The 13,355-nt window shown below is 41.5% G+C and overlaps 1 protein-coding gene across 8 annotated transcripts in view; it reads right to left on the reverse strand.

Annotated features, from left to right (window-relative positions):
* The window catches only part of SEMA5B (semaphorin 5B), a 264,202-nt gene that overhangs the window by 64,198 nt on the left and 186,649 nt on the right, over positions 1–13,355 (reverse strand). For all 8 annotated transcript variants that reach the window (XR_012582007.1, XM_074548796.1, XM_074548798.1 and 5 more), the window contains 3 exons: positions 6,074–6,172; positions 5,129–5,342; positions 2,275–2,560 (listed from right to left, as the gene is read on the reverse strand). Coding sequence is in view for 7 of the 8 variants with exons in the window: in XM_074548796.1 (XP_074404897.1) it covers positions 2,275–2,560; positions 5,129–5,342; positions 6,074–6,172 (599 nt within the window). In the remaining variant the exon portion in view is untranslated. The remainder of the gene's footprint in view (positions 1–2,274; positions 2,561–5,128; positions 5,343–6,073; positions 6,173–13,355) is intronic.

Raw genomic sequence — 13,355 nt, forward strand, 5'->3', positions numbered from 1 at the left:
AGCAATAAATCTATATGTGGGTGTTGCCACAACCACTAATTCCCTTTTTTTATAAGATGACCCTAAATTCATAAACATGAACCTTCCAAAGTAAAAATACCTGTAAACGTAATTAAAAAAAAAAAAACCAAAAAACATAGTTCTGTGTTGCATTGGCATTTTATCACAAAGAAACTCAGACTGGCGCATAAATTAACCCTCTTTGGTATGCAGAGCTCATGTATCATGATATAAGTCCCAGTGAAAGTTAAAAGAATAATTACCATTATTTCTCTAGTTGGATGACAAATTGGAACATTTTCTCTTTGAACTTTTAAAAGAACACTATGTTGTGCACCCAAAATGCTATTTGATCTAACTTCAGCTGTTATCAATTACTAATTTCTTCAATTACACAAATGTTTCATATTATATTATATTCAGAAGATAAAAGAGAGATTCTACATCCCTGAGGTACAAAGAATGCTCAAGTGTCCACTGAGGAGACAGGTAACACTCATCACCATCTCATGTTAAACTTAGGAGATGGACACAGCAGGAGAGCACTGTCCCAGCCAAAGCTATTCTATGCCTCCCCTTTGATTGTCCAAATACATCACCAATTTGATGAATAAAATAATAGTTTTCTCATTTCCAGCTTCCACTCTTGGCTGGATGAATGGGCAAATGGATAGATAAAACATTATCACTATGGGCACAGAAGTCCTCTCCAACAGCCAACAGCAAAAAAAAAAAAAAAAGTGGGGGTCAGCTCAGGTGCCCAAAGAAGTAGCCAGATTTCCTTTTAATGTTTAGGAAGTTTGGCAAATATCCTCTAAATGTTTTTAAAGAATGACTCGTGTGCCTTTCAATCTGAGGACAGTTCTTCTCCTAGCCCACAGTCAAGGTGCAGTGCTCAGTCATGTTTATTTTTTCTAGTTGCTTCTCTGCTGGCTCACTTTGACTGACATTGGCAATGGAACAGAAACAAAGCATGGAAGAGGATGAGGGTGGCCAAACACTTACCTATTTCTTGGAATTTACAGAGGGGGAAGAACATTCAGGCTCTGTTGACTCACAGTGAGGCTCCCAACAGCGCTTTAGCTCAAGGGGTTGGGGCTGATGCTTTGTGACTTCAAGGGCTGAAGTTCAAGCCCTGTCACACCAGCAGGTGACACATTAAAACAGGAGGGTTTGTCCTTCAGCAGGGCTTCACTGCTTTGGTTTTCTGTGGCTCCCTGGGAACAGGCCCTTATTCGTATAGGACAGCACTGAACACAAAAACCCCAAACAAGTTGGCTGCCCAGCACAAGGAAGGCACTTTGAGCATTTGCCATATGGAGTAACTACTCAGATTTTCATTCTCCAGTTTACACGTCAGGCTACCACCCCCTGGAGAACATGTATTATTGAAACTCAATACCATGCAGACTGGTTATAGCTTGAAACTTATCATCCTAGCCTTAGGCATCGGAGAAAAAGTTATTTGAGCTTTCCTGACTTAAAAATATACATTATGAGTTTTTTAATATATTTTTTAATTAACTCCTCTTCTCCTTTCTGCTTTCACAGCTACACTAAATCATTCCAATTACAAGTTTTTTCAATATCAAGCCAAGAAGAGGTGATTATGAAGTATCAGAAATCATACCTTCCCCTGAGAGTTCCATCACTGCTTTTGATTTGTGGATCTCAAACAGTCTGGCAGAGGTAAAACCTCCCCATCCTGCCTTGGAAATGCTAAATGCCTTGTGGCCCTCATGACCTTGCTATTACAGTGCTGTTCAACTGCAATAGATATTGTTTTCAGTCTAGGCTGTTGTGATCCCATGTGCCTCATTCTTCTCCTTCCAGCCCTTCTCTCCCAAATGTGTGCACCTGTCCATCTCATGGGTCAGCTCCAGCGTTCACACAAATGTGTCAGATTGTCCAGGCAATTAGCCTGGCTGGAAATTAATGCATTTCTGTTGGGTCATTTTTAGATCACCTCTCTAAACTACAAAAGTTGGACTGTCCCTACAAAAAGTCTGAAGTCCGTCAATGCCCAGGTTTGCATCAAATTAAGTTACCCTAAAACTGCACAGTCACCTTTTATGGACTCCAGGAATCTGTGAGCCATGGACTAAAAACACTGTCCTAAGGCTATGTAGTCATGATGGATAACAAAGATCTATCCTTTCACGTTTACCAAACGATCTTTCAAAAATGATTGCTCAGACTGTCTCAGAAATCAATACATTGTCAGCCTCAGACTGCTGGGACTAGAGGCAGGGCAGTAAAGCCAGTAAAACTCACACATTAGTAGTGAAGACACCGTAGATCAGATCTTGCTCAGGAAGGTAGAAGGTGCTTTGCAATTCATTGTAATAGAAAGGGATTTCTCCAGCACGAGAGCAGTTCAGCCTGGCCTTCATGAAAGTTGTCCATGTGTCCTCCAGCAAAAACCTCCCTCCAATATCATTTTTGCAGACCCTTGCCACACGGGAATACACTGTTTTCCCACAGTCATGTTCCACCGCGTTCTCACGGAAGAAGAAATAGGTGAACAAGCCGATGTCATAGGCAGCAATAAAGTTAGGCTCTGAAAAACAAACATTTGAGGAGATTTATATAGGTTAGAAATCAATCCATGCTCACTGACTTGCTCAATGCATTGCACTGCCAGCTCCATTTATGCAGCCTGTCAAAGCTGGGACCACAGGGAGTTTGGAGTCAGCAGAGGACATAAAAACAGTAGATGAGAATAATGATATATGAGGATATAGCTCCAGTACCTTTTTTCAGATCTTGGAAAGGTCCCATTGTTTCTCCACTTTATTGGCAAAGCTGCTACTGATTTCAGTGAAAGCAGAGTTCAACATTTTGCATATGCATGACTATTCTTTGTACCTATACTCCTTTTACAAGATAAAGTCTCCCCATTGGGCTGCTTCACCTATTCACTTTTGAAGTGGACCTTATGATGTGTTAAATATGCTGCGTGCATCCGCCCGATTCTCCAGACAGCTGCACTGAAACATTCAAGCTACTCTCCCAGCACTGTCACATCTGGCTTTTATCATCAAACCTTTCCAGTTTCTAGGCACAAAAGATTATCTTATGTCCATAAAACAAAACCATGCCAGAGACTGACAGCAGTGAAATGTGCTCTCCTTAATGTTTTTCTCCTAAAATTTTTGGTATTATTTTCACAAGAATTGAAAAGAACTTTGAATTCAGTAGGTTTAGTAATAAATATTTTAATTGGGGATATAACAAAGCTCTAAAGTCTTTTATCCTAAAAGTTTCTTTGGTAAAAGGAAAAGTTTGGCCAATGAATAATATTTGACCAAACAAACAAACGTTCCCCAAACCCGTTGGTTTAATAGGGTGTTTTCACAATGTTCATTTCTGAGTAGTGCTCAAAGGAAGAAGAATAAAGGGAGGGACAGGATTCCTTTAAAGCTGCAGTCCAGGAATGAAAGGAGAATACAGAAAGGCAGCCCACTTGTGCTGCAAGGCAAGTTTGGGAGGCAGATGATGGTACAGAGGGGAGGGCATTGCAAATCATCCCCGTCAAACTTTCTTCTTCAAACTAACCATGAACCTTAAAGGGACCATTATGATCCCCAATCTGACCTTCTGTCTAACACAAGCCAGAGAATTTGACCCTGTAACTCCACCATCAGATCCTGTAACTAACAGGATAATTAGACCACATCTTTCGAAGGAGATCTGGTATTAGTGGACAATGTCACCTGGCTTTACATCCATCACTTTCCTCAGTGACTTGTTCAAATCACTAAAGACTGACCCAGCTGCAACCTGTACTTCTTTTCCCATTTGACATTATCTGGTTTCAGCTTCCAATCACAGGTTCTTGTCATGACTTGTCTGCTAGACTAAAGAACTTTATCCTTTCCAAAATCTTCTCTTGATGTAAGTACTTCCATATCATGAACAAAACACCTTTTATCTACTTTTCAGAAAGATAAATAAATTGAGCTCCTTAAGGCTCTCACTGTGAGGCAGGCTTTCCAAGTCTCAAATCACTGAATGGCTCTTCTCTGAATCACCTTCAGGTTTTCTGTTTCTTGTTGAAAAGTGGCCAGAACAGGACAAAATTACTCCAATGTCACCAATGCTGCACAGGTTATAAATCCAAGAGTCACGTGAGTTTTTCCAGCCACATACGAGAACTTCAGTTACTGTTTGTCTTCCTTAAACTCCCATGTTCCAACATGGCTTCCTTCTGAATCTTGCATTCATGCACAGACAAGAGGAACGTGTTTCCAATGAGTGCATACGGGCTATGATGCTTCTTGTTCCTAATTCACAGTCTTTCCTGACGACATCCTTTCCCTGGCACTCCATATCTCCATACTGACTTCAGGATGCCTGCAGAAGCCTAGCTCAATCTTATTAAGCTCCAGAGAGTGCACAGTCCCACTGCTCTTATCTTTAATTGAAAGGCCCTGAAATCTAAAAGAAATATTTGAAATATCTGGTTATATTACCTGAGTAAAAGGAGATAGGGGGAATACTGGGGTCTCCATCACTACAGTCTGCTCAGACTAGAAGTGCTTTGCCCCAGTTGGAAGGTATGGACTCAGTGCAGGGGATGCTGGTTGAAATTCTATAGCTTGCTTGATGCAGGGTATTATCACACTGGGGTAAGAGCTGCTTTTAATAACTATAAATCCACATCAGCATGGACTCATATGGAACATAATGTGCTGTGAAATTTCTCATTTTTGGAGTGATCTTGCCCTGGCACTGAAGCCAGGCATCTTCAGCTGAGTCAGGGGAAGTAAAGAGTGCCTATCACTCTGCAGAACTGGGTCAACAATGCGATGCTTTAAGTTGATTTTGATCTTCAAGTCTTTGGGTGGTTTTCTTGTTAAAATGATGTATTTGGTCATCTCACAAGACAGAGACCCATATCTCTGTTAAGTAGCCTATACGACCCACTTTCTATATTCTAAATCAACTTTTCTGAAATAATTCCAGGCTCTTTCTTAATGTCTTCTAAGCTGCATTGATTATTGTTCCAGAAGCCCTTCCCCATCATAACTCTGGATCTCAATATGAAAAGAGAGAGAAAGATTTACAAGCCAGTCAAGCTGACTTTAATACATCTCTTGCTCAGATGTGACCCACATGACTTTACCATTGAGCCATTTGGAGTTGTATTGTGCTGTCCTAAGAGGGGGAACATTTCCAAGGCTGCGGTAAATAGCAGGATCCCGTCCAGAAAAATCAATCACAGTTGCAGCATAGAGCTCTCCCCGTGATGTAATCACAGCTGTCGAGTTATGCCGAGGGTCGTACGGGCACCGAGCCACTCCATTAATTCTGTCAATGATTTTGCTGAGATTTCCTACCTGTATTTAAAAGGAGAGAGAAGAAAATTTAAAGAGCATCTGACTTTCTTAATGATATAAAGAATTTGGTTTGCCCATGAGTACCTATGAGCAAATCCCTGATTTTTAAAAATCAGGTAGCTAGGAGAATGTAATCTTAGTGATGACTGAAAATTGTTCTTTACAGCCAACATTTGCCAAGGTAAGAAGTTGTGTCTGAACCTCACTGATTCTATTGCTTTGTACAAAGGGTTATTCTCCAGTCAATAAAGCCCAAACCCCCTTGGTGTAATCAGGTGCTCCATGTGCAAGTGCAGGTTTTTAATCTTCTGTAGACACCTCCTGAATACATATTGGCCCTTAAGAAACATACAAACATTTTTCTGGACCTGCTCCTGCCTCCCTTGAACCCAAAGGGAGTTTTGCCATTTATTTTAAAGAAACTTTAAACTGTTTAGCTCAGGAGGTACTCAGAGCTAAGCTTGTCTGTATTTCCCATTTTCAGTGCCATACCCAAGGTTTACTTGAGCAGCACTTTGTCCAGACCAAACTCACCCATAACATGAACTTTCTGTTCCCCAACTGCAGACGCAGTCATTGCCCCAAAACAGCCCAAAGAAGAAAACCAACATAATTTCAGTCAGTTACATTTAGAACATATCTTGTGCAGCCATGATAGCCTGCCAAATGACTGTCCTTCCCCAGAGCATGTATCCAACCCTCTCCATCACTGTAGAAGAGGCAGAACAGACCTGTCGACTGGAACACACTGGTGAAAAGGCATTGGTACCACAGGTGAAAACCTTCTTGCCATAAACAATCAGCACTCGGACATAATTCTGGCACTCCTCCTATAGGGACATGAGACAGAGACAAAGGATTTTTGAAAATGTTATTACATTAAAAATACCTGTATTGCAGCAGGAATGCAGCTTCCTTAGCTCTAACTTGGGCTGAGGTTTGTTGCCTCAAGCAGTGCACAGCTGTAGGGAGCCAGCAGTCTAGGAGAGCAAGCCCAATTTGCTGGTTATTTCTCTAACCATAGCCCTGCACAGTCCTGGGGTAGGATGCTAGCCATCAGGTCAATTTTGTCATAGCTACAAGTGCCTCTTTCTGTGCTCTGCTTAGAGTGGAGGAGAATTTTTTCCTCTTTCCACAAAGACACTTCTGACCTATTTTCCCAGTAATGCTGCAGCTTTGAAAACATTACCCAGACACCAACTTCACCAGTGAAGGACAGCAGGTCTGTCTGCACTATAATTCAAACCAGTGCCAGCAGGATAACAGCAGGAACTTCTCTTTAATAGACCAGACTGGTCAGACAATCTCGTGCTTGAACAGGCTGTTACTTTCCACCTCCCATAGGATTGTGTGCTCAGGATTTTCCATGGTAGAAGGAGTTTCTCTTTCAGGCCAGGCCAGTGAGAAATAGCAAGTTCCCAGTCTCAGTTGCTCAACCACTTGCTGGTACCAGTAGGCAACTCCCTCCACATGCCAGTCCCCAAAGGTGTAGGGGTCTGCTGTGGGGGTGGCAGCACAAGGCTGCAGTTGCCTTTTTGTTCAGAAAATCACCTTCATGTTGCTAGATAGAGCCATGGTCTCTCTTGCTCCCCACAGACCTGTGCAGTGCAAATCAGGCTAACTGAGCATCTCCTGGAGTGAAGTCGCGGTAGTGGAGGAGCTGACACAGGTCAGGAACTTTCCGACATTACACACAGGAAAAGGGAGGTAAGAGACTAGTATGCAATTCCAAGAGGCAGTGCAAGAGGCTGCAGAGCCACCTGCCCCAAGGATTACCCAAAGAGCCCAATGAGCCATGGGCACCAGCCTGCCTGCCCCAGGCCCTGGGCCACCTCAGAGGAGAGGATATGAGCAATGACTGGCACCCACTGGGCTCCAAGGGAACAAAGTCTATTATGTTATACCATAAACAGAAAAGGAAACTTGTTGAAAAACAGCAACCTCAGCTGGGTTACCTGGGCTGCTTTGCTTTCTTCCCTCCAATAGATCATGATTTGCCACTAAGTTGAGCCTACAGCTGCAGACACCACTTCTCCCTCCTGTAAGCAGCAATCATACAGCAAGCTCCCATGTTGGGAATGTTGATAATTCCCCTGAAGACTTCATTTGCAAGAATCAGCAGTGTAAAAACACTCCCTATCATCTGGAAGGGAAGGGGCTTGCTTAGCTGGATTACATACTATCTTGTTTCATTTGCTGTGCAGAAAAGATCCAACAGGAAACCTGCCAGTGCTACCCACAGATGGCAACTGCATGGACATGATATGTGATCCTTGCTTTTGAATGACACAGACTCCACTCCAGAACCAGCCCAGGAGCACTTGCCCAGTCTAGAAATAGGCTACTGAGTGCCACAGAGCACATGCTGCCAGTCTTGAGAGGCAGCAGGAATCAGATACCCAATTCCCAGCACCCAAAAATGAGAGCTTAGATTCATAGCTGAGTCAACTCTTTTTATTTCAGAAGCAGATTAGTGACGGTGACTGTGCATCAGTCTATCAAGCAGGACCTTAAGAAGCACTGTCCCGCCTGCTGTGTTGAGAATAGTGGTCTCATTGCTTCCTTTAACAAGACAAAGGGCTTGCCATCCTCTCTGCCCTCTCTCGTCATTGCTGCATGGTGCTGGGAGCCCTGTCAGTTCCTTCCTGCCCTAGAGATGTCTGCATTTCATGACTGGGTTAAGTAATTCCTCTTTCTGTAGAGTACAGTTATTCAATCCCACATAGTTTTAGGACCACTATATATTTGACTGCAAAGTACTAAAAATTCTCGAATGAATGATGTTAAAAAAAAAGTATTAGGTCATCTCCCAACAGAGTGTTGTTTTCAGAATATGATTGATTTGCCATCTAACCTAGAATGCAGTTCTGTACTCAAATTTCACACAAGAGAGTACCCACCTGCTCCCCCTCCACTGCCACCATTTTCTGCTTTGTGCAAGGTCTGAGCAGAGCTTCTGACCCAGAACAGCTAAGACCAGCTATGTTGCTGGACCCTTTCCTGACGAGGTACTACAATGTATTCCTAACTAAAGCCCTGCCCAGCAAAAATATAAAATCTTAATTTGAAGAATTCCCTTTATTTGCACAGAGCTGAATTACAGATTAACAAACTTCAATTTCTGTAAAATCTTCCCAGCTGAGAAGATAGCGCACAAAAAGAACTTCTGTGGGAGGTCATAGGCTGCAGACTACTGGCAATGATTAATCTGTTGCACATTTTAATCCATTTTTACTGCTTAAAAATAGTGCTGCTAGGTGTAGGCCATGTCCACCTCTAGTTGTTCCTATGAGTTAACTGAGCAGACATTTTCCCTAGACCTGACTGACTGATGATGGTAGCAGCACTGCATGCTCCTGGAGGAAGAGCAGTGATAATATGCTCATTTCATGCACTGGTCTCAAAGCAATTTAGACACTTACAGTAACGTTGTGAAGCAGATGCACATTGTCTGCCCTGCTCTGTCAGCTGGGGTAATGGAAACAATGCAGGTGCTAATCTCACTGTAGTGAGACACGGGTTAGAGGACACACACAAAGTTCCAACCACCAGACCACATCTCTCCAACCTGCCTGGCCCAGAGCAGAATACAGTGCTCACCTCGTGTTTCTTATTGCTGTACCCATGGCCAGTCACATCAGTCTATGAAGCCTCCAACAAAAGCAAAGAAACAAAACCATTGAAATGCTTCAGCTTGCAGGATTTTTCTCAAGACAGTGTCTGGGAGATTTAATTAGATCCTCTTACTACCCCATTCTCAAAATAAATAGCAAGGAACAGCCTTCTCTCTGTGTTCTTTAAACCAGCCTGGATTTGCTCTGAAAAGTCATCCAATACAGTGCTCTCTGCAGCAAGTCATAGCTGAAGGAACTGGTTAGTAAAATGATCTCACAAGCCCCTACAGAAAGTAGGAGCTATTTAATGCAGTTTCTTCCATGTGGCTGGAAAACTCTAGGCCCACAGGAAGCAAAAATCAGATGGGCTGTAATATAAGCAGAAAATTTGGCAAGTTTGAATCCACCTCTGTCCAGACAAGACAATATTTGGATCCTGCTTTCCCATTATGGAGTTATGACAGTTAAATCTGTGTATGATCAGTCTGCAGATCTCATCACCAGAAGATATTACAGGGATCAAGAGATTAAGGTTTTAAATAAAGGGGGAAGACAGCACATTTATATGGTTAATAAGAATAACTTAGTTATATTAGTTAGGATTATTATTAAATATATGGTAGAGCTGATAAAAACCTGTGGCTCATTGCCAAAGAATTAAGCATATTTCTGATTTTCCTATGAATTGCATGTTACAGACTTTGAGGTTCTTGCTCCTTCCCCAAAATTACCTGGTACTCATTCCTTTATTGAGACAGGGCCATAAATTTAGAAGGTATCACTTTTCTCCAGTCTAATGACCCTTGTCTGCCTAGAAAGGAAGAGGTCATGACTGCTGATGCTCAACACTACAGGCCACAGGATTTCAGAGTCAGAACAAACTGCACTGAAGCCCCTTCCTGTCACCTCCTCAGTTTAAACCTACTTTCATTTATTTATTTTTGTAGCATTTAGAATTACTATCCATGCACTGTCTGTGAATGCTGTATGTCCATGACTGTGGACAGGACCAGGTCTCTTTCTACCTCACAGAGACATCAGGTTGTTTTGAGAGCACAATTCAAACCTGAGAAGCAAGAGTGGTGTCCTGTTACTGCCTTCATTCATGTGGACAGATCAGCAATGGAGGGGCTGACCTCCTGCAGCTTCCATTTGAGGTAAAACTCAAAAAGTTTCAGGCTGCTGCAAATAAACCAGCTGTAGATGCTTCTTAGTTGTTTATTCTGTCATCTCTTAACACCAGAGTTCTAAAATGTTATAAATCCTAATCTCATTGTACAGATGAATTTTTCTTTGTAAGCATAGCTATATATAGGCACTACTTTAATGGCTTTCTAGTTTAAATAAACTACCCAAGCCCTGTTGTCAGAGATCTCCTTTTTAATTATTTGTTAACACTATTTCATCACATACTGATAGGTTTTACAGTTATACACTATATGAGAAAAATAGCTGTTGCAGACAGTCTGCCATGCTCAGTAGAGAAACAGACTCCTGGAGCACAACCTGGAGTTCAGAGAATCAGCCAGCAGAACTCCAAGTTACCCCTTCTGCGACATTTTAGAGTGCAGCAAACATTTAATTTATCTGCTGCAGTTTATCCCCAATTTATTAAAAAATAATCAAGACCTAACTTGGTTCTTGAGCCCTGCTATTGGTACACTCTCAGGTATCTGTATTTACTTCTTTGGACAAGCAAGTCTGCTACTCAGTTTAAGCCAAGGCCCCAGCCAAACTACCCCTCTCCTCTGAGTGGAACAGATAGCAAAGAGAATTGCTAATGATTTTTCTAGCCAAATGTTCTTTAATAGATTTCCTAATCAAATTTATTTGGGGGCTGATTCTGCATCGATAGCTTAGCAGAAGTAATAGGATGTAGGTTCAGGTCTCTAGGAACAGTTACAAAGGGGATAAAAATAGCTGATGGCCTCCCAGCTATTTCTGTTTCCCTGGGGATTTCTATGGTGCCTCTCCTACCTGGATGTCTATTATTCTTAAATGGTGTGGAGTTTCCCAGTTCCACCAGATAAGCAGATAAGCATCCTCTATGTGACACATAACCACTGGAAGGCCTGAAATAGCTCAATCCTCCTTTAGCTCAGCAATTTCTAAGCACCAATCCCATTCCACTGGGCTGAAGCCTTGGCTAGGATTTCCCTGTGACCTTGTGCATCCACAGCAACAGGACACCACACAAAAAGAGGGAAGAAGCTACACTGGCAGTGCAGTGGGACAACTCAGATGGATGCCTATCAGATATTAATCTCATTTCTTGCTCCAGAGTGTTATTAGTGCATCATCTTCCTCCTGGCTACACAAAGCTCTTAGGGCAGAACGTAAGAGCTGCCATTTTTCACTGCCATTTTCACAAGTGTTTTCTTTACACAGTTTAAAATGATGGTGTGCTGCTTTTGGAACATTAACAAATAATTTGGTGCTTAGACAAAAGAAAGACCAAAGTTCTAATCTTGAAAAACGACAATTTTCCATGTTAGGCAAAATTCCTTAGATGTGGTGGATGGCAACTGTTATGCAGAGACAAACCAATTACAAACGAGGAACTGAGCAACTCCTAATGAAATTAAATACATCTCTTCCCCTTCTGCTCTATCCATCATTCATTTTAACTACAATCTCTGGATGATTTCATTTGGAAGACACAAAGAAAGGCAACATAACACTGACTTTGTTCTCTGCACTGTCTCAGTAATGTGGATGTTTTCCAGGGGACAGTTTAAAGATATTGATCATGCTACACTTTATAAATGCTACAAAAAAAAAAAAAAAAAAAGATTACTTGTGGAAGCCAGCATGGCTCTCCAGAGACACGGCAAGCAAAGCATGTACACATCTTTGAGGAAACCACAAGTTTTAGTTGATAAAAATAACTTCAATGAAAGAGACTTTTCTGAGGTGCTTGTTTTCATACTGCATGATATATTGCAGAGAGTTAATTTTAAAATCAGGTTCAGGAACTTATACATTAAGTGATTAAAGTCTGATAAATTACTGTGATTAAAAAAATCCTCAAAGTGAAATCACTCATAAACTTGCTGTCCTAGTGCAGCCCTAGCTGGGGTGCTACCAGCTCAGTATCAACATTTTTCTTAATCATTTAACCTAAAGATGGCAAAAGCTGCAACTATCAGTGAGACCAATGTCCCATTTTATAAAGATATTGTGCATTAAAGAAAGAACAACAAAAGGGCTTTATGTATAAACATGGAGATTTCATCCCAAGACTAGTAACTGCGAAAGGATTTAGGCAGAGCAGCCACAAAACTGTCATGTATATGAACTGAGGAGGGTGGAGGCTGTTTCAATCACACTTAGGCATTACAGAGATTGCAAGGTGAAAAATTGGAGTATGCAGAAAACAGACAAAAAGTATTCAAGCGCAGTAGAAAAATGACATAGAGAAAGGCTTGCAGAATTAATCTTTTACTCTATCAAAAAACCAAAGTACTGCATTGAAAAGAGCATATAAGTGCCTCTGTAAAAAATAAATACTGATAACTAAAGGGCTCTTTAATCTAGCAGAGAAGGGCAAAATGAAGCCCGCTCACTCAAAACTGAAGCTATATCCAAATAAAAAATAAAGTACATGTTACCAGGGAAGGTAATCTGCCATTAGAACAATCCAGTAAAGCACAGGAAGCACATTTGCTTCAGGCCCTCAGAGCAAAACTTTCCATCTTTTTCAAAAAGTTACAGCAGACAGACACAGGCACTGAGCTCAATTTAGGAACAAGCAAGTGAAATCCATGGCCAGAGGGGTCAGGAAAAAAGGACTTTCTCACCTTTTATCTAAGATTCAGATTTTTCATCTGCCTCTCCTCTAGACAATAGGTACTCAAAAGGAAAGTGATAATATCATAATAATTACACTTCTGTGATATGCATTTTGTGGCTTTTATTCTTCTGCTTCTTATTTTTCTTAGGGTACAGCTCTGTGCATTTTAGGAAGAGAGTTTCTAAGCAGCAGGAACAATCTTATCATCTCATACTTAACAGGCACAATAAAAGAGGCGTTTTAATACATGAGCCAGTTTTGAAAGCTTCACCTAAACTACATACATTATTAAATGGGCAAGGAAAATGTACCAGCCTAGGCAATTACACTGTGAATTAATGTAAGATCCAAAGGTTCTCCTTATTTCTAGCCTCTATCACCACATATCTAAGTGTCTAACAATCCATAAGATGTTTATCATCAAATCATCTGTGCTGGGTAGAAACCTGCCATTAGTCAACTTTGAGGCAGACAGATGTCTGCACCTTGTACCAACACTGCACAGCAGAATCAGAAGTGTTCACAATGGTGCTGCCCTCACCTGCTGCATTTACCCAGCCAAGGGCAGAGATCCTGGGTCAGATCTGGACTTTGCTGGAGTAGAGC

This window comes from Zonotrichia albicollis, chromosome 10, assembly GCF_047830755.1.
Source record: "Zonotrichia albicollis isolate bZonAlb1 chromosome 10, bZonAlb1.hap1, whole genome shotgun sequence".
NCBI lineage: Eukaryota > Metazoa > Chordata > Aves > Passeriformes > Passerellidae > Zonotrichia > Zonotrichia albicollis.